The sequence below is a fragment of the Mizuhopecten yessoensis genome, unplaced genomic scaffold (assembly GCF_002113885.1).
Source record: "Mizuhopecten yessoensis strain PY_sf001 unplaced genomic scaffold, ASM211388v2 scaffold11117, whole genome shotgun sequence".
Classification (NCBI taxonomy): domain Eukaryota; kingdom Metazoa; phylum Mollusca; class Bivalvia; order Pectinida; family Pectinidae; genus Mizuhopecten; species Mizuhopecten yessoensis.
In genome coordinates, this window is record NW_018408888.1 from 868,020 (window position 1) to 890,802 (window position 22,783).

The 22,783-nt window shown below is 35.6% G+C and overlaps 1 protein-coding gene across 3 annotated transcripts; it reads left to right on the forward strand.

Moving 5' to 3' along the window:
- The first annotated feature begins 16 nt into the window (after window positions 1–16).
- LOC110466109 (phospholipid phosphatase 1-like) lies at window positions 17–22,368 on the forward strand. 3 transcript variants are annotated; one of them, XM_021522429.1, is made up of 6 exons: window positions 17–162; window positions 11,685–11,836; window positions 12,650–12,936; window positions 13,138–13,195; window positions 14,378–14,554; window positions 18,512–22,368. In XM_021522429.1, exons 1-6 carry the CDS (start codon window positions 51–53, stop codon window positions 18,695–18,697), a joined length of 972 nt encoding a protein of 323 aa, XP_021378104.1. In that variant the 5' UTR covers window positions 17–50; the 3' UTR covers window positions 18,698–22,368. The 3 variants fall into 3 exon arrangements, with proteins under 3 accessions (XP_021378104.1, XP_021378106.1, XP_021378105.1); XM_021522431.1 differs by lacking the exon at window positions 17–162 and adding an exon at window positions 736–940; XM_021522430.1 differs by lacking the exon at window positions 17–162 and adding an exon at window positions 5,802–5,944.
- The last annotated feature ends 415 nt before the right edge of the window (window positions 22,369–22,783 follow it).

The following is a 22,783-nucleotide window of genomic DNA, read 5'->3' on the forward strand; positions in this document are numbered from 1 at the left end:
TCTTAACTTCCGGTTATAAAAACCCGTGGGCGATACGGGGTGATACCTACATGTACAGTATATTATACACACACGGACAGTCACGTTATTATGAGTTTACCATGCAGATGGACAGCTCTGCGGTTCTTAGGATCTTCATTGATCTTTCTTGCTTGGCAGCAGGTGTGTATCATTATTATCTTAAACATATCTAAAGCGCGTTTATTTGGACTGTCATACCACGGAATTAGATTCATACTTACCATAGAACTTCTCTAAGTTTCTACTACGTACTGTCACTTCTGTAACCTAACATGAACGGGTTGTCTTTAACTATGAATATAAGCCGCTATATACACATGTATAGTACACCTCAAGTATATCATTGTGACAGTGGTCGCCTCCAGGATCCGGGTAGTCAAAGCATAGTTAGCTTTAATATGTAGAATGGTTTTATACAAGTCGGTGTGATGACATTATACCATAACGTTACTCATAATCAGGACTACGTTGTAGGCCTAACCGTTAGTTGTAATTAAAATGTTGTCAATAACTTACATGATGCGTAATATTTTCAAAAATGTGATATTTAAATATAGTAAATCTTAACTGTCCAATAATATACATGTTGTAACTTGTATAGTATGGAATGACGTGTAGGCCCTATCACATATTTTCAAAATTGGGAACTGACTTCCATTATTTTTAGATCCTATGTCCATATTTAAAAAAAACAACAACAACTGTATTTTGAGAGAGTAGGTGCATGAGTCTAATACTTTCTGATATACCATTTTTTGAAAACTTAAGGTGACAAGACTTTGAGCTACTGAGCTCTATAAGTTGACAAACAAGGAAGGTGTTTGTATAAACATTTAACAAGTGGTCCTAGGATTGTCAGATGCCTAACTGATCCTATACCTGGCCCTCGGGGTAGTTACAAACTGGACAACCAAAAACGGTCAGCAGGTAGTCTCTAAATCAAATACAGCTCTAGATCTGCGCACATTACATTTGAGGTTAAGAATGATAATGATAAGGTTCAGGATTTTACTTCCTTATATATACAGTGAATTGTATACTGTAGTTATTCTGTTGCTTTAATCACAATGTGTACATATGTATAGTTTGAAGTATTTTTCTTTACAGATTTCCTTAATTATTTTGTGCTTTTAAAAACCAGTCCAGAGATTGCTTTACCATAGAATCAGATAAAAAAGGGGTTTGTCTTTTCATTGTGATATAATAATATCTGGTATTGTTAATTGCAATACATGTATTACTCACTGTCAACTTCTTGGCAACATGATCTTACCTACATTGTATTGCTACATTTCATTTGAAAATCTAGGGTAGGTTTATTTTGTAGCCGGATTGAAGGCGCAAAACACCTGAGGAGATGAAGGATTGGGTGCATTGCTTTTTTTCTAACTATCATGGAAATTAGACCTTGGATAAAAAAAAATGTTGCCATTTCTTTTTTCTTTCAAAATCACTGATTTTCAGCTACAGTTTTCTTACCATGTTTTTTCTGTATCATATGGTAGCAGTATACAGTAGAGGGTTGTGGACATGGGTGATATTTTTGTTAAATGGCTAACCCCTGTATAATGATATGTAAAAAAAAAATATAAAAATAAAACTGTACTAAAATTGGTATAAGCATGATGAAGTGGGCTATGTGAGCTTCACATTTGTAAAAAAAAGAAGATTTTTTTTGGTTCGGGAATAAAATTTTGGCCATAATCTGAAAGGGTGCCTACACATGAAAAGCTATCTTTACAGGACGTAAAATTTTGACAACAGCACACGACGTAAAATTGCAAAAAATCAAGTTTTACAACTTTACTGGGACCCAGATAATTCTGCAACCTGGTAGGTAATCTTTAATTTCAGACAGAACTTAGGAAAAAAAATACTAGTTGCGGGGGCCAAATTTTGGGTCAAAAATAGCGATTTTTTGCATTTTTTGGTAATTTTTGATGTGGTAACCATGGTTTTCACACAAGTGACATACATAGAAAAAGAGGTTTGTACACTTCTCAGTACCTTATATGTATTGTAAATGTAATGCAGTTTACAAATATACATACATGTATACATGTGTTGTGTAACAACTTGATGAAGGATGGAGCATCAACGCCAAGGATTCCATAAGTTTAGAATTTATTAGTTGTGTAGTTTTAGGATGTGTTGTGTAGGGTAAATCCGCTGTGTTTACATTTCCTGGACATGTGCCTTGTTTATCAGAGTCAGGTCATTTCTACTGTATTCTGCTACCTATGGTTACCGGAATATTGTGAAAGATAATTTGGATTCATGAAATCTCTCAAAAAAGTTTGAAACATCTAATTTTGTTTTCATTGGAGCCCTTTGGTACAGGTAATAAAACATGAATATTCTATGGTTATATGCTAATAAGGGATGGAGCACTTAATGGGTCATCAGTGATTTTTTATGGTAAATTAGGCTCTTTCCCCTAGAAAATGTCAGCTGTAATTTCCCAAATACAAAGCAAACTGACATCTTTTCCCCAAATCATGATATTTTGCATTTCATAAATCAAAAGGCATAGGCTCCTGTGGAGGAAGAAAAATCACTGGCCATGTATAATATAGGATTGGCTGTAGGTGGAGAGGTGGTTCTGAAATTAAACTGACATATACCCCACTGTGATAATTAATTACCAGTATTATGTACTTGTTAAATATCAGTTTATTTGCTGTAGTATTCAATGGGCTATATGCCCTCAATAATGTGTATTAAATTAGCCAACCTTACGAGGGTGAAATATTATCCTTGCATTCTCATAAGAATTGCCTTGAATTTCATGAACAATGATTGGATATATTAGTTTAATATCATTTGTCATGAAAATTAACCAATTTGATAAGTAGTTTACTTAATTCATTCTAATGATTCACTGGGACAATAATACTAATGTCTATGCTCTGAGCAGAAATTTGATACTTTGGTACATGCAGTTTTCGACGCAATGTCATGGCACAGAATAACAGATATAACTGTACAAGTATACATATTTGTACGGTAATTGTATGAAATAAATATGAGTACCTGAGTACATCAAAAGAAATTGTGCTGGGGATCTGTGCCACACTCCTGAGGTTTTTCATTATTTCCTTTTTTTCAAACCCCCAAGCGCTTTGCACCACTGGAGTTTGATCTGTAAACACTTTGTCCACTTCCGGTGCTTCCCCATGCGTGAAAGCCTTCTGGGAAATTGAGGCTGCACACTGTCTACAAAAATATGATGGTAAACGCTACAGTATCAGTATTTATAACAGTTAACTAGTGAACTTCTCCAATTAATAAAAACATATCTTCAATGCAGCGAAGATAAACGAAATATCATATTTTCACATGTGAAAACGTCACTCTTAGTATTGTCCTATCTAAGCGGTACATTCTATTCTCTGCGTAGATTTTCAGTTTCAAGTTTAGATGAAGTGACGGCAGAATAAGTGGTTGTGTTGTCTAACTTTGCAGCATACAATATTTTTTTTTTACATAACTAAACAATATCATTTTTGTCTGAATATCTTACCAGATAATAACAGCAAACAGCAAAATTGCAGTGAAACCCTATTCAAAATGGCGCTCTGTATTGTTGTCAAGCGTGACGTCATAAGAACTTAACAAATATGTTACACATTCCCGCGCTTTTCTGATAATGCAATATTTGCGTCGCGTGACGTGAAAAAAATATAACAAACAGAAATGTTCGTGGGTTTCCCATTAAATACGATATATTTTTTTCACTTGTATCAAACGAATATGTGATTGTGGCAAAATGTGACTTTGTAGCAGTCTCTAGAAGTTATATAGCTATCGTTCAAAGGGGGCTACCTTTATCCAAAGGTACATTGTCAAAAGAAATATTTGCAAAAATGCGGTGATTATTTTAAAAAGGTACAAATTATATTTTATAATGTATGTAAATCATGTTATGTGTCTTCTCTATCACAGAGGATGACGTTATTAACAAATCGTTGACATTTTAAAGTGCGGTTAAAATGTGCTGTGGGAAAATTATTGAGTGACAATAGTGCAAAATGTAAGGATATTGAGCGTGAACAGAATATTCTGAACGACAGAAGTAATGCCATTAACAATATATATATAATTAAACAAGCATGCAGGATCCTTTCCCTCATGGTTGTTGGACTGTCAGTAAGTAATAATCATAAACAGATTTGGTGTCCAGCAGCTTTGCTGCATTTTCTTGTTTATTATCCAGTCTGCACTAGTGCAGATTTATTTAGGTTGTACAATTAAAAAGCATACCTATTAGGCAAGCTCACACACAGGCATGTCTACCACCTGACAGGCATGTCTACCACCTGACAAGCATGTCTACCACCTGATAGCTAAGTTTTATTTTGTCAAAAATCAACACTTCATTACTGGAAAATACAACTGTATTCTCAGAAAATTCACAAATTTTAAACGTCGATCCTTCCTTATGAGATTCAGAAATTGTATTACAAGTAAAGTAACCTAGTTGTCATTTCCCACACTTCAAACCTAATAAAGTCAATTTATTTCCTGTGCCTTAAAATGGTGTCGGAAGTACTCTTGGTTTCATATTATCTTTTTTAAATACAACTTTGTTTTTTTCCATAATTCGTTAAGTGCATATTGCAACCAAGAGTCAGGACCTTGAATAATTATCTACATGCTAATTGTAAATACCAAAACAAAACGATGAACATTTTTTATGTTTATAAGATTTGAGATACATTGTATAAGTTTTAGAAAATTAGACATTTGAACATTTTGATAAGTTAATGACTGCTGGAGCCATAGCCTGTGAATTTAACAACACTCGGTCATTACCCATTTAACAACACTCTTTACCCAATGGACCAAGGTAGTCAGCATTGTATCTACATTGTATAGCAGCAAGGAAACTAATTATAAGTTAGTAATTTTCTGGTAGTGAGTCATCTATTACTAACATTAAAAGGATATTCCTGTACTTTGAATGTGTACGATTGTATATGATGAACGCTACACCCACATCATGTGTTAGGGTGTGTCTCAGCCCTTTGTAACGGTTGGCCCCTATCAGGCAGTAAAACGAATGTCATATGCTATGTATAGATCTTTATAAAATCTTTCAACTATTTTTCTTAATTAATTGATATAGAGTTTCAGCATCAAAACTAAAAATGTTGATAATTTCTAAAACACAATCTCCACTAACTTTCAAATGATAATTCACAAAAACTGCAAATAATAAACATGATGCACCAATTTGGGTTTGTGGTATTTATTATGTTCCATTGGACATTTATAAAATTCATGTATTTTTTTCCCCCAATTTCCCCCAAAAGGGTTCTAAATCGATCATCACATCATTTTTAACGGGGTGGGGAAATGAGATATGTGTCAAATTCACTGCAAATTTATTGTATGTACAGATTATAAATACTGGTACTAGCTTATAGACTGGTGCCACATGATTGATCATGCAAATGTGTACCCCTTAGGCTGCTACGCACAACAATAGTCGTTTTTAAAAGTCGGGCCGTCAGTGCTACGCACGACTATAGTCGTTTCTCGGTCTGTAAGCCAGGAAGTGTGAAGTCGGGTTGTTGCTATACCAAACACGGAACGCGTATAGTAGAAGGCTTCTGATTGGTTGTTATTACTTTCGATATTCACGGCAGTGTACCCTAGTAATAACCGAAGGTGTGCGAGAGAATTTCAAATTGAAAAAAAGTCATAAAAATGGCGGACGTGAAGATTGAAGCGATGAATATGATGGTGAACATTTATTCTCCATCGTCACCTACGATGATAATAAAGGTTTTAAAGGGTTTTGCATGGTTGATGTGGAAATACTTCGGTGTTACATAATATGTAACTTTCCAGTAAATGGCTTTGTGCTCTACGCAAACAGGAAAATATCGGCGGACCGAGGCGCACATGTCGGCTGCAGGTGAGGCCGAATTGAACATTGACATTGATACGTTTTGAGCCGATTTATTTCTTCAAACTTTTTATCGGTGATTTAATCATAAACTAGACCGTAGCTAAGATATATTTATATGCCGACTGTGACAGTAAATTTATTGAATGTTGACCTGAAACCTGTAGCAAATCACATGCAATTCTTGACGGAATACCTGACCTTTTTACCTGAGAATCTCCGTGTAAATATACAGCGTCTTATGTCAAAAATGAAGTTTATAATCTCTGTTATCATTTGCCAATCACATTTGCGGACGAAAATAGTTTTTAAATGATCTTCCTCTTGCTTAAATCCGATTAATTAAAAGTTTCACATTTTCTTACCTTTATTACCACCTGTACAGGTAAATACTGAAGCAACTTTAGGATTGAAAACGTTAATATAAACTAGAGACAACAACGAACAATTTTTATATAACTTTTTTTCACATGTAACAAATATTTTCCAAGTTATGCACATTTGAAAAATCAAGTAAATTAATTTTAATTTCAATAATTAATTCAGCAGTGGTGTCCGTTTACATAGAAATCAATATAGCAGCCTAAGGGGTACTACAGCCTCATATTATAGCTTCCTGTTTGGGTTCAGATTTTATTCTTTCCTGTTCTGATTTACATTGAGTAAGGCATGTTTACAAAAATGTAATTTTCTGTAAAAAAAAAAAGACATTATATAAAAGAATATTCAAGGCAAAATGTGATTTTCTGTTTAAAAGGATGTTAATAAAAAAAAAAAATCAATGAAAATAATTAAAACAATATGTTTTGTCCCACAGATGTACATGTAACAGTTCCGTCTAAAACTATCCTTGTTTATATTTACAAGCCAACAAACCTCTAGATAGGAACAGTTTCATTGTTTTGACAAATAATTCATGGCCTGGTTTATCTAAAACCAGCTGTGTGACAACCACACACAGAAAAGTCAGTTTGATGCATACATGTTTCCATTGCTTGGTGTCACACCGCGGACACACCATTCTGACGGATGACCTTTGACCTCTGCATGTTACTAATTGACTTGTTTCTGCGGCATGTTAATCGGTATGTACATGCACTTTCTACTATAAATGTAATTAACTTCTAACTAGTTTCAGTTATTTAAAAAATGAACATTTAAGACCAAGGATGTCATTTTTATCACAGCCAATACCTGATGCAGAAATAAGTAACTATATAATGTATACATATATACATGTATATTTTCGTTCTGGCTGATTCAGACACCAGGTGAAAATTCATGTGAATTGAGTGGAATCTGTGACATAGAGTCAGTAACAATGTATGTTGTGTTTGTCATGACTTCAGATGCACAAGCACTGTATTAACACTGTATTAACACCACTGTATTAACACTGTATTAACACTGTATTAACACTACTTGAAGAAACTGATCGATACACTTACATTATTTTTATAAAAATACACAAAAACATTTTCATATAAAATTCAATTTAACAGTGAATCATTGAATTTTGTGTTTACTCATTAACAATTGAAATAGGAAGCTCTAATTTGAGGCTGTAGTACACATTTGCATGATCAATCATGTGGCACCAGCCAATCATGGTTTGAACTCTATTAACCATAGTACCCCAGGTATATCATTTCACCCATTGATGATCCAGCTGTGGTTACTCAACCGTAACACGTGGGTGTTCATATCACGCTTGAGGCATTATTGAAGTAGACTTAATATATAACATGAATTCATGTATTCATTCATAAATCAAGTAATTTTAAGGCAGAGTTATATTAAAGGTTACTTTTTCTCATAGACCTCCTGAAGTTTTCTTAGACCAGACAATGACCAAGAAAACTTTCTTTACATATTTTGTGCTTGATAACATAAGATTTAGAAAATATGTGAAATAATAAAGGAGGTAAAAATCTGTCTCAGAATACTTTTCCCTTACTTAAGTACTTAATATCAATTATACACATGATACAAAAACAATCTTCAAAGACAACGTAGTTTATGAAGTAAAGTAATTCCACAAACCTATGCTTTTCATGGTGATTGTCTATGGGTCAACAGGAAGTCAACCACAGCCATAGTTACCCATATGCATGGTCATTTACATGTAAAAGTCTGTAAAGCTCTATCTATAATGGGCCTATGATCTGTGCCTCAATCATATATTTATCTGTTCACAACAGACAGATTCCTGTTTATCAGTGAAGATTCTAGGTATAGGATAATTTTTGAAAGCTAGATGGTGGTTCTAACAGGCAATGTCAGAATTTAAAAGGGATGTTATTTACACCCCAAATGTAATGGATGAGTTAAGTTCTTTCATTTACTGAATTATTTTCGTTATAAAATTGTATACACGTGTATTATGTTTTCTTTCATTGTAAATATTTGTTAATTGCTATTTATATTTTAACCATTTGTATCTATATTAATGCATCAATGATTTCTGACTCCATTAATTGTTCACTAGACTTACAACGTATGTGTACTTTGCTTATGTATCTTGGGAAGGGGGCATGTCATGTACTTAAATCAGACCTTGTGCCCCTCAGTATAAAGAGTTATGGCCCTTTATTTGCATTTAATACCAAGGATAGTCCCGAGCATAACTTCCTTGCCAAATTATTTCGCCTACTTTCACCAAACTTGGTATACAATGAATTTATGGATCTTTGAAAGGCAGAGCTTTGCAAGCAGTGGGTCTAGTGCCCTCTGTGTACAATAAGTGGAAATGGATGCTACATGACGTGTGACATGGGTCTAGTGCCCTCTATGTACAATAAGTAGAAATGGATGCCACATGACGTGTGACGTGGGTCTAGTGCCCTCTGTGTACAATAAGTAGAAATGGATGCTACATGACATGTGACGTGGGTCAAGTGCCCTCTGTGTACAATAAGTGGAAATGGATGCTACATGACGTGTGACATGGGTCTAGTGCCCTCTGTGTACAATAAGTGGAACTGGATGCTACATGACGTGTGACGTGGGTCAAGTGCCCTCTGTGTACAATAAGTAGAAATGGATGCCACATGACGTGTGACGTGGGTCTAGTGCCCTCTGTGTACAATAAGTAGAAATGGATGCTACATGACGTGTGACGTGGGTCTAGTGCCCTCTGTGTACAATAAGTGGAAATGGATGCTACATGACGTGTGACATGGGTCTAGTGCCCTCTGTGTACAATAAGTGGAACTGGATGCTACATGACGTGTGACGTGGGTCTAGTGCCCTCTGTGTACAATAAGTAGAAATGGATGCTACATGACGTGTGACGTGGGTCTAGTGCCCTCTGTGTACAATAAGTGGAAATGGATGCTACATGACGTGTGACATGGGTCTAGTGCCCTCTGTGTACAATAAGTGGAACTGGATGCTACATGACGTGTGACGTGGGTCTAGTGCCCTCTGTGTACAATAAGTAGAAATGGATGCTACATGACGTGTGACGTGGGTCTAGTGCCCTCTGTGTACAATAAGTGGAAATGGATGCTACATGACGTGTGACATGGGTCTAGTGCCCTCTGTGTACAATAAGTGGAACTGGATGCTACATGACGTGTGACGTGGGTCTAGTGCCCTCTGTGTACAATAAGTAGAAATGGATGCTACATGACGTGTGACGTGGGTCTAGTGCCCTCTGTGTACAATAAGTGGAAATGGATGCTACATGACGTGTGACGTGGGTCTAGTGCCCTCTGTGTACAATAAGTGGAAATGGATGCTACATGACGTGTGACGTGGGTCTAGTGCCCTCTGTGTACAATAAGTGGAAATGGATGCTACATGACGTGTGACGTGGGTCTAGTGCCCTCTGTGTACAATAAGTGGAAATGGATGCTACATGACGTGTGACGTGGGTCTAGTGCCCTCTGTGTACAATAAGTGGAAATGGATGCTACATGACGTGTGACGTGGGTCTAGTGCCCTCTGTGTACAATAAGTGGAAATGGATGCTACATGACGTGTGACGTGGGTCTAGTGCCCTCTGTGTACAATAAGTGGAAATGGATGCTACATGACGTGTGACGTGGGTCTAGTGCCCTCTGTGTACAATAAGTGGAAATGGATGCTACATGACGTGTGACGTGGGTCTAGTGCCCTCTGTGTACAATAAGTGGAAATGGATGCTACATGACGTGTGACGTGGGTCTAGTGCCCTCTGTGTACAATAAGTGGAAATGGATGCTACATGACGTGTGACGTGGGTCTAGTGCCCTCTGTGTACAATAAGTGGAAATGGATGCTACATGACGTGTGACGTGGGTCTAGTGCCCTCTGTGTACAATAAGTGGAAATGGATGCTACATGACGTGTGACGTGGGTCTAGTGCCCTCTGTGTACAATAAGTGGAAATGGATGCTACATGACGTGTGACGTGGGTCTAGTGCCCTCTGTGTACAATAAGTGGAAATGGATGCTACATGACGTGTGACGTGGGTCTAGTGCCCTCTGTGTACAATAAGTGGAAATGGATGCTACATGACGTGTGACGTGGGTCTAGTGCCCTCTGTGTACAATAAGTGGAAATGGATGCTACATGACGTGTGACGTGGGTCTAGTGCCCTCTGTGTACAATAAGTGGAAATGGATGCTACATGACGTGTGACGTGGGTCTAGTGCCCTCTGTGTACAATAAGTGGAAATGGATGCTACATGACGTGTGACGTGGGTCTAGTGCTCTCTGTGTACAATAAGTGGAAATGGATGCTACATGACGTGTGACGTGGTTCTAGTGCCCTCTGTGTACAATAAGTAGAAATGGATGCCATATGACGTGTGACGTGGGTCTAGTGCCCTCTGTGTACTATAAGTGGAAATGGATCCCACATGACGTGTGAAGTGGGTCTAGTGCCCTCTGTGTACAATAAGTAGAAATTGATGCTACATGACGTGTGACGTGGGCCTAGTGCCCTCTGTGTACAATAAGTAGAAATGGATGCTACATGACATGTGACGTGGGTCAAGTGCCCTCTGTGTACAATAAGTAGAAATGGATGCCACATGACGAGTGGCGTTGGTCTAGTGCCCTCTGTGTACAATAAGTAGAAATGGATGCTACATGACATGTGACGTGGGTCAAGTGCCCTCTGTGTACAATAAGTGGAAATGGATGCCACATGACGTGTGATGTTGTTCTAGTGCTCTCTGTGTACAATAAGTAGAAATTGATGCTACATGATGTGTGACGTGGGTCTAGTGCCCTCTGTGTACAATAGGTGGAAATGGATGCCACATGACGTGTGACGTGGGTCTAGTGCCCTCTGTGTAAAATAAGTGGAAATTGATGCCACATGACGTGTGAAGTGGGTCTAGTGCCCTCTGTGTACAATAAGGAGAAATGGATGCCACATGACGTGTGACGTGGGTCTAGTGACCTCTGTGTACAATAGGTGGAAATGGATGCTACATGACATGTGACGTGGGTCAAGTGCCCTCTGTGTACAATAAGTAGAAATGGATGCCACATGACGTGTGACGTGTTTATGTATTGTTCTGATTTGTTTGTGGTACTCTTTTTAGATTTTGCTTTAAAAGTAAAATGAAAGGTCATTTTTTAAATTTCTAATCTTTATACACAAAAGTGACTTCATTGACCCTTTGAAACACAATTTATTACTAAATTAAGGACAATGGCCAGCTCGACTATTTTCAAAAATCCCCAGAAAATCTGCTACAAAATGTAAGTACATAAATTTGACATAAGGGATCACTTCCTCATGTTTTTCAGTGTCAGTGCCAATCCTTATACTAAAGCTTGTTGTGACGCCGTTCCATCGTGGATTCTACTGCGATGATGAGAGTCTTATGCACCCCCACAAACACGATACCATTCCAACCTGGGCGGCCGCCATGGCTGCCTTCAGTATCCCAATCATATGTGTGAGTATACATTAAACATCCATTTTCAAGCAAAACCTTGTAATACTTCCACTGTATGTCAAGTGAAATTTTGGCATTACATGTATATAACGTTAATGTTGGAAATATATTCAAGGGTACATAAAGTCAGGGGTGTACAATTTCATAATTAAAGTTCTGGCTAGTCCACAGACCTAATTTGAAAAAGTACATTTGCCCAACTTTTATTTCAGAAATGTTTGAAAAGTTTGGCTAGCCCTTATGTAAAAAATCTACAAGTCCCAGGCCATGGTCTTGTGGAATCTTACACTGATCCTGACAGAAAAAAGTGGATTAATTAAGAAAAAGGAGGAAATCGATGAGTACACATTAAAGTATAACACCTTAACGGTGTTAACTCATTCACCCCTGATATTTCATGATGAACTATTCCAACCTTTGAATTGGAAGAGTTCAAATGTGTCTCCAGGGGTTGAATGAGTTAAGAGATTACTAATTAATGAGTGCTAGTTACATTTGTAATGTTAATGCTCCAATAACAATATCATCTTTGAAGATAGGTATTTTTTTATATGCAAGATCATTCTTTATTAAAACTGGACCCCCCTGGGAGTACATAATATGGCAGGATTGCAAAGAGTAATAGATTGTAGAGTGTCCACCTATATATAAACCATACATTGTCGTTGTCTGTACCATAATTTTGATGGGCTAAGAAAATCATGTGTATTGGACAGAGTATACTCACTGTAAATGATTTTGTCATATAAATACATGTCGTTATATATTTAGAAGGTCAGAATGATTAAAATTATTTTTTCAAATTATTTGCAGATGACTATTATCGAGGGCGTGCGTTTGTCAATGTTCAAAAGAAGTTGCCATTGTGGAGTGGTACAGAAACGATACTTCCAGGTCCTCTATAGATGCCTAGGTGCATTTTTATTCGGGGCAGCGGTGACCCAGTTGACGACGGATATTGCTAAATATAGCCTAGGAAGACTTCGGCCACATTTTCTGACTGTGTGTAAACCTGATATAAAAAACTGTTCAGCGCAGACAGGATACATTGAAACATCAGTCTGTACTGGTACAGATCTGGCAGCCATTCAAGAGGCCAGGTACATGTATTTACAGTGTAAAGATCTAAATAATAAGATATTTTTACCTATAAATATCAAAATTTTCCATAATTTATTTCATCATATTTTTGAGAAATTTTATCTTTGCATCAATTCCATTTTAATTCAAAATTTGAAATATCTAATGAATTAATATAACATAATGAATGATTCTTCAACATTACATTGTTATATTTTCAGGCTTTCCTTTCCATCGGGACATACATCCATAACTATGTACTGTTTTGTGTATATCATGGTAAGTTACTGAATTGTTGTACTGATTAGTTCCATGTTTCGTACTACAATGTATTCCACTATTTGAATGGTATAAAGCTTTCTGGTTACTTTTTAGGTCACCTGAGACAAAGTCTCAAGTGACCTATTGCAATCGCCTTTTGTCCGGCGGTAGTGCGTCCATAAACAATTTACATTTTCAACTTCTTCTCCAAAACCCCTGAACGAATTTCAATGAAATTTTGCAGAATTTACCTTCCATGGCCAAAGGTCAACAAAAATAGTGGCTGGTTTGGTCTAATCCATTACTCTGTAGGCACAGTTATAGGTCAGATAAGACAGGGGTCAGAATATATGTTTAATCAAATCTATAACCTGTAACTGAGCGAGATCGGGTTATCTCAGTCGAGTGTTAAGATTCTGTGACAAAATCCCAGCCGAGGCTGATGTTACAGAATCTTAGCCTGAGACTGAGATAACCCGATCTTGCTCAGTTACAGGTAATTGTTTTTTTTCTCGCACCTTTTAGTTAAAAAAACCCTATTCAAATTTGCTTAAAATTACAAGTATTCCGCCTTGGGCCTCAAATGATATGACCTCTTCACTACTTAAGCTACATTTGAATGCTTCCACGTAAAAACTTAGTCCGTCCTTACATAGATTACAACATATTTCACAGTGTAGAATATATTTTATCTACATTATCAAATATCTAACAACATCAAAACTATACATATAACGTCAAAACAGAACATTTATAATGCAAATTGTCAATTTCAAGTAGTTAACACGCGGATAAATATATCGCAGTGTAAACATTCCGCGAAATGTCACGTAAAGGTACAAGACAGAAAGGATGAGATAGAAAAATCTAGCATGAGGTATGACGTGGGATATCTCTGTCTGAGGTGCGAGAATTAGAATTATTTATCCTTATTAGAAATACAATTGACGTTTATGTTTGGTTAGACAGGATATTAAAATATTCAGGGGGAAGATAAGGCAGGTTTCATTGTTAGTTTATTTCCCATTGTTACAAATGCAGATTTAAATAACAATTTTTAGATTTCATCATGTTGGAAAAACACTTGGCATGAAAATGTGGTTTAGTTAATCAAACTTTTTGTAAGTGGAAATAAGCATTACTTGAAGATATGTCAGAATATTAAAAGGAAATAAATTGATGCTGATGATTTTTTTCCAGATTTACCTGCAAATGAGGTTTAAGTGGCGGAAGTGTTGGTTACTAAGGCCTTTCATCCAGGTCCTGTTGTTCTACATGGCATACTACACTTCTCTGTCACGTATCTCTGACTACATGCATCACTGGAGTGACGTCCTAGGCGGAGCCGTAGTGGGGCTGGCAGTCTGTTTACTCGTGGTGAGTTGTACTGAAAACATACTGTGTCCTCTATTGGTGCATCATACTGAAAATATACTTACAAGTGTCCTAGTACTTAGTCATACTTAAATTATATTGATATGTGTCACCTATTGATATGTAATAGGACGTTTGTTGGGAGAGCCTGTCCAGCGTCAGTAGATGTAAGTGATTGTATAGTAATTTCGGTATTCCCCAAAACTACCGACAAACTGACCAGCAGCAATCCCCAAGAATGTCCCGCTGCGTCCGTCTGTACAGTCAGACACAGGTCCGTCTGAGTTATAAATCAATCAACACCTTGTTTCAAAGTTAACTAAGGTTTATTTCATATCACATGGCTAAGGTAGCCGTTAAAACATGGCAAACAATACGTACACTAATAACAGTATACAGAACAAAACCTTCAGTGTAAAGAAAATAATGAACTTAAATCTATTAGCCCCCACGTGGTAAAATAAGGCCTATAGGTAATTGTAACTATTCTATAATTAAAAAGGTAAAAACCAGCCCCTCCCGGAACACTTCCTTACCCTAACGTGGGTGTACTGCTTTCAGTACATCGGTAGCACTGTTTTCAGCGCCTCGGTGGAGGGGTTTTCCCCTCCTGGTATAGCCAGCTTTCCGGCCACGCAGGTCCACGATTTTGCTTGTGCACCCCGTTTTATACCCCAGCCTCCTGGCCCTATATAACGTGTATCGGACACCCATTCTGATTGGCTTAATCTATGGTGTATACGTTTACGCAGTGAGCTCATAAACTCTTCCGGTAACTCCCCAACATCCGGTTATCTCAAAAGTAAACACCCATGTAAACAAATAGACTGCACCAGTGATATCGTTACATACGCCGACAGAATAGCCATACCGAATCTTTAGTTACACTAGGACGGCAATAAAGAGATACGCATGGAAAGCAGTAAAACAAACACTTAAGCTAGCAACCTGTTTTCCCACATTCCTCGCCCCTTAATATTAAAATATTATTTTAAACAAAATATACCTTTGTCTAATCATAGCTACCCTAACACCCAGGGGAGACTCTAGTAATATAAACTGGCATATTCATATACATATATAGAAAACTTCAAAACTTGCAATAAACAAGTCTCTTACTAACATATACATATATAAGGAGCAGGCAATTATTGACCTCCTTATAGGTAGAAAAATGAAACCAACCCTGATAAAAATACATCTAACCTGGTCAACTACAAACAAAACATTGTTTCAATAATACACAAAAATAGGACATACATGTAACTGGTAATACAATTCCTGAAAGAGAATACATACAATAACATGTAAAATCAGCATAACTTCCTGTAAATCCAGAATGAATAAAGTTTGTTTACTAAAATGTCACTGTAAGTTGGCAAAGTTCTTGAAAATGAAAGCATAACACTAAACACAGTGGCAAATTGAAAAAAGCCCAGGCATATTAAAGCTTAATCCAGTGAGTCTGTTAACATCATCAGCAGTCTGTCTAGCTGGTAGCATGGATCCATCTTCCTCCTGGTTTGGTTCCTTTTTCTGGAGCGTGTGGAGCTCCCAATCCTGTTGGCTCTCTGTCCCTGGATGGACCATCGAAACGGCACTCTTCTTATGAACATTTTTGGGACATTGAACTCGGTGTAACTGATTACAGTTCCTGGAGAACCTCATCCATGTTCACAGCAGTCACAGCCTAACTGTTGTACAGGCATTCCAGTGTTCACAGCGGTCACAGCCTAACTGTTGTACAGACATTCCAGTGTTCACAGCGGTCACAGCCTAACTGTTGTACAGACATTCCAGTGTTAGGCAGCATACCTTAGCACTATTTACCTGTCTTATTTATTAAAGTGATTCTCTTTAAATTGTTGTTGAATCCCGTTCCTTTACAAACATAAAACCCATAGCAATTATGAAGTAGGTTACTAGGTTATCTCCCTTAGACTATCACATAACTGTACTAATAGTCCTAAGAAGATCACTTCCTATTGGTGCATCATACTGAAAGTATACTTACTGGTGTCCTACTAACTAGACTTACTTAAATTATACTGATCTGTGTCGCCTATTGGTGCATCATACTGAAATTATACTTACTGGTATCCTACTAACTAGTCTTACTGAAATTATACTGATCTGTGTCACGTATTGGTGCATCATACTGAAAGTATACTTACTGGTATCCTACTAATTAGTCATACTTAAATTATACTGATCTGTGTCACCTATTGGTGCATCATACTTTCAGTATGATGCACCAATAGGAGACACAGATCAGTATAATTTCAGTAAGACTAGTTAGTAGAACACCAGTAAGTACACTTTCAGTATGATGCACCAATAGGTGCATCATACTGAAAGTATACTTACTGTTGTCCTACTGAATAGTCATACTGAAATTATACTGATCTGTGTCACCTATTGGTACATCATACTGAAAGTATACTTACTGGTATCCTACTAATTAGTCATACTTAAATTATACTGATCTGTGTTACCTATTGGTGCATCATACTGAAAGTATCCTATACTTACTGGTGTCCTACTAACTAGCCTTACTTAAATTATACTGATCTGTGTCAACTATTGGTGCATCATACTGAAAGTGTACTTACTGGTGTTCTACTAACTAGTCTTACTGAAATTATACTGATCTGTGTCTCCTATTGGTGCATCATACTGAAAGTATACTATACTTACTGGTGTCCTACTAACTAGTCTTACTTAAATTATACTGATCTGTGTCACGTGTTGGTGCATCATACTGAAAGTATACTTACTGGTGTCCTACTAACTAGTCATACTTAAATTATACTGATCTGTGTCACCTGTTGGTGCATCATACTGAAAGTATACTTACTGGTGTCCTACTAACTAGTCTTACTTAAATTATACTGATCTGTGTCACCTATTGGTGCATCATACTGAAAGTGTACTTACTGGTGTTCTACTAACTAGTCTTACTGAAATTATACTGATCTGTGTCACCTATTGGTGCATCATACTGAAAGTATACTTACTGGTGTCCTACTAACTAGTCTTACTTAAATTACACTGTTCTGTGTCACCTATTGGTGCATCATACTGAAAGTTTACTTACTGGTGTCCTACTAACTAGTCTTACTTAAATTATACTGATCTGTGTCACCTATTGGGGCATCATACTGAAAGTTTACTTACTGGTGTCCTACTAACTAGTCTTACTGAAATTATACTGATCTGTGTCACCTATTGGTGCATCATACTGAAAGTATACTTACTGGTGTCCTACTAACTAGTCTTACTTAAATTATGCTGTTCTGTGTCACCTATTGGTGCATCATACTGAAAGTATACTTACTGGTGTCCTGCTAACTAGTCTTACTTAAATTATACTGATCTGTGTCACCTATTGGTGCATCACACTGAAAGTATACTTACTGGTGTCCTACTAACTAGTCTTACTGAAATTATACTGATCTGTGTCACCTATTGGTGCATCATACCGAAAGTATACTTACTGGTGTCCTACTAACTAGTCATACTGAAATAATACTGGTCTGTGTCACCTATTGGTGCATCATACTGAAAGTAATCTTACTGGTGTCCTACTAAATAGTCTTACTTAAATTATACTGATCTGTGTCACCTATTGGTGCATCATACTGAAAGTATACTTACTGGTGTCCTACTAAATAGTCTTACTTAAATTACACTGATCTGTGTCACCTATTGGTGCATCACACTGAAAGTATACTTACTAGTGTCCTACTAATTAGTCATACTTAAATTATACTGATCTGTGTCACCTAGCGGTGCATCATACTGAAAGTATACTTACTAGTGTCCTACTAATTAGTCATACTGAAATTATAATGATTTGTCTCGAAGTGATAAGCCATAATAAATTGATACTTCTAGATGGGAAAGGACATGTAGAAGTTATCTCCCGTTAAGTCTAACTTTATTCTTTTGGTTTCTCAGGTGTTCTGTGTGAGCGACATATTTACGGAGACATCATGCTGTAAACCAGTCGACCCTAATGACAGACCTGAAAATGACTTAACCCTCTTCAAACCTGCTCGCCACGATGATCGTCTTAGCTGCCAGACTTCCTCGGAATCTACAGTATCTACCAATAGTGCCCAACACATTATAGCCGTCTCCTAGCAGAGATCAATGGTTATACTGTAAATCACACTACTATTATGCCTCATATGCCTTAAGTACTGACGCTTGAATTCACATTGCGGACATTTGCTTGTAAGAAAAATATTTTAGTTACAATTTCAGAAAAATTCAGACTTATGTACTTACAGTTTTGATGTAATAGTTTTCTTTTAATCAAATCTTCTCAAATAAGCGATCACAAGAAAGTCGTAGGTCACATTCAAATGTGCTTGTATTAGGGTGACACAGAGCAACGATGAACCACCAAATAATTATTCAAGCATGACGATGGAGTAATTAGGTGATTGACCCTCCTGACGTATATATTTTATTGGATGCAATCATGCTATATTCCTTTCCGTATCACAAAACCTGTGTTCTACTTACCTAACCACTTAAACACAGCATTGACATTGGCTCTAACACTTTTATTTGTAAGGTAACATCCACATTTTCGATGTACCGGTAAAACCACAGAATAAACCCACCGACTCAAAATGTTTTTTGGAACATAACACAAAGAACAACTACATGTGAATGTTTTCCTATCGAAAAATATTCCGTTTTTTCCTCATTACTGTTAAGAGTACCAGTAGTTGGGACCAATAACATTGTTACCACGAATTTGAACTTTAACAAAACTTTTTGGTTCACTCAAGTCTGCAGATGGAAATGGTTACCATAGAAAAGATGACCTTGATCATTAGCAAAATCTTAAAAATATACAAAAATTGAATTTATTTACTTGAACGCAAAGTGACATACAAATGTAACAGTTCATTCTAGGAATGCTCTTAAAAAATAGGTAAAAATCCAAGTACTACTAGACAAGTTCTGTGATAATATTTTATTCAATTCTGCAAGGAATTTTAACCATTCCATTCACTGCAAACTAAATATTTATTTTTAAACCATAAAAATATATAAAATCAGAAAGATTCTGTAATATAACAAACTGCATAAGACACAGTCAAAATATTTTGCAGCTAAAACAAATATCTTTTATGTTCTTTCCTAAACATTTGCTAAAACCAAAATTTGGTTTGTGAAGAATAATGCAGCACATGTATTCTTTTTTCATTATTGGATAAATCTAAATATTATCTACAGTTTATTGGATAAATCTAGATATTATCTACACAGTTTATTGGATCAATCAATTTTCATCTTCACAGTTTATTGGATAAATCGAAATATTATCTTATGTATAGTATACAGATAACTGGATAAATCTAAATATTATCTACACAGTTAATTGGATAAATCGAAATATTATCTACACAGTTTATAAGATAAATCTAAAAATTATTTACACAGTTTATTTGATAAATCTAGATATTATCTACAGGTTAACTGGATAAATCTATCTAAATATTATCTACAGTTTATTTGATAATCTTAATATTATCTACTAAGTTTATTGGATAAATATAACCATTATCTACAAAGTTTATTGGATAAATCTTAATATTATCTACAAAGTTTATTAGATAAATCTAGATATTATTTACAAAGTTTATTGGATAAATCTAAATATCATCTACACAGTTTATTTGATAAATCTAAATATTATCTACAGTTATCTAAATTTTCTCATTGTCACATTATATTTAACTCTTAGATAATGAGGTTCAACAGTTTTTCATACTGAAATGAAGATTTGGTTTAGAAAACTGGCACTTGTTAATATTTCTGATGAGTAGTTTGTGTCTTTTGCCCTTTAAAGTGAGTGCTTTTGTGTCCCAGATGTTTCTTTTGTCCAACACTTGAATGTGATTTTCAAGACATTTGAATGCAAATAAAGTATCTGATGACAGATTCTTGTGAATATATAGCATACTTGTGTATGTGTTATGTAAAATCTCTCTGAAATATAACTGATCAATTTGACATGCATTAATTTATTTCTGATTTATCCTGTGGTTAAAAAATCGTGGTAAGATGGCATCAATTATTCTAAAAATCCTCTACTGTAATTAGAAATATTGTTATTGTTAATCAATACATTTTTAACTTGAACATTCCAGTTAGATGCCCCTGTTACAACGTAATCATAATGTATACTATGTGCTTGAATCAACTGTCCTTCCCTCTATAAATAATGCTTTTATTGTTCACGAGCAAGATGAAGGATTTGAGTTGATTACTTTACATGTAATTAAGTCTCACAGTTTTATAGAGGAATGGGTAGTTGTACATAGCACCTGGGAATATCACAACGGTAAGTTACTTGTCATTATTGAAATGATTTTAATTTGAATGCCATATCTTAAATTAAGGTAAAAACATATGACAAATTTATCACAAGTTCTGGATCTTAAGAATATTATTTTCTGGTGCTGAATGTATGTTTTATTTTATGTATATAGCTATGTAGATTAATATGAATTTATTTTAGTTACCATGTATGTACATGGAAATACCGGTAATCACTTACAGTTTAATTTTCAATATGCCTATCCTGCATTTATTGATCGTGAAGAAAATAATACTGTCTTAATAAAACCCATTTTAGCAGTTGTGTACGCCAGTTAACTCTTGCAAGTATTAAATCAGCCTACTTTATTATTCAATAATTTGTGAACCACATTTAGACGAAGTACGAACCTCGTTGTAGGTTGTGATAAACCGGTATTATTATCACTAATTTCTAACACCTGTCTTTTAATTTGTTTATGAAGCGATCTCACATGCATTACATTCCGCTAAGTTCTCAGGCAATTCTCTAAAACTTTCATTATCTAATTTCGGTTTACATTATATATTTGTTTTGAATGTTTTCACATAATGTACTAGTGATAAATTATCAAATGTGCTATAAATACATTGTATGTGTGTCTATATGAAATATAGTGTATACTGTGTGTACGCTGTTTTTGTGTGTGTCAGTACTACACTAGTACCTATATGTACATGGTCTAAACTAAATGTTGCTGGTGAGTACAAAGTTTATTTGCTAATTCAAGTTAAGAACGAATTCAGATTTAAAAGGTAAGGTCTTTTTACCATAAAAATATCAAACAGTTCCTATTCAGGACTTTTTAACATAAAATATTGTCCTTCAATGACCATATAGATGTTGATAGGACGTTAAACAATACTATACCAAACCATAGAAATATTACATGTAATATAGATCTATATGCACAAGATATGGAATGTTTCAATGAGGAAAGCAAAGGACAATGGACATTAAGGGCCAAAAATGGCCTCATCTCAAAAATTACTTGTTTTTGCCTCACTTTTGACCAACAAGTATACATTCAAACAAATTTTTAAGTTTTTTCCAATTATCAATTATTTTTAGAGACATTTCATTATTGCAGTTAATTCCAGTAATCTATTTCCAAACCACACTGACTTTTTGACTAGATGGAAATTTAAGCTACATTGTACCTACAGAAAATTGCAAGTGGGTTATATTTTGATTTGTAAAACATTTCAGTATGTTTGTAAATGTAAGTCTCTAACCCAGATAATATACATGTATGTGCAGTTTACATATCCTTCTTCTTCAGCTGCAGAAATGGTCCATAAAATTAAATTCATTGATCAAGCAGTTAAACCTCAGTATCCACCTACATAAACTGATATCAGTGTTTATTTTAAACATTTTCTTCAGGTTGGTAAATATGGATTATGAAAAGTTCTTTTTACACAACCAAAAAAATTGTCTATGTGACATTTCGATGACTAGTACGATATGTACACTGTCACCTTCATCAGACAAATGATCAGTGAAGCGTATGCACACAAAGGTGTAAAACGTGTACAAGTTGTCCACAAAATCGATGTTAATTTGGTTACGCTGTCATCGAAATATCACATAGAAACTCTGATTGGTCATGTAAAAGAACTTTTCACAAATGATATCAGTGTTTCATGTAAATATGTATGCTTATGTGCCTCTGGCCTAATTTTATAATCATGTTTTGATTATATTTTATGGAACTGAGCAATATTTTTATACAAATAATATGATATGGCTGTGATTACTGTATAGCTACAGTTTGTATTTTCCCTCCTCTAAATTACAAATTACCACTACATAAGTGAAAAATGGAGAAGACATATTATGTATCTCTC

Bases quoted from the DNA above. Each gene is read 5' to 3' on its own strand.
- LOC110466109 (XM_021522429.1), top strand. From the start codon at position 51: ATGTACAGTATATTATACACACACGGACAGTCACGTTATTATGAGTTT. The intron at 163-11,684 runs GTGTGTATCATT...CATGTTTTTCAG, and splicing joins TCTTTCTTGCTTGGCAGCAG to TGTCAGTGCCAATCCTTATA. The intron at 13,196-14,377 runs GTAAGTTACTGA...ATTTTTTTCCAG, and splicing joins ACTGTTTTGTGTATATCATG to ATTTACCTGCAAATGAGGTT.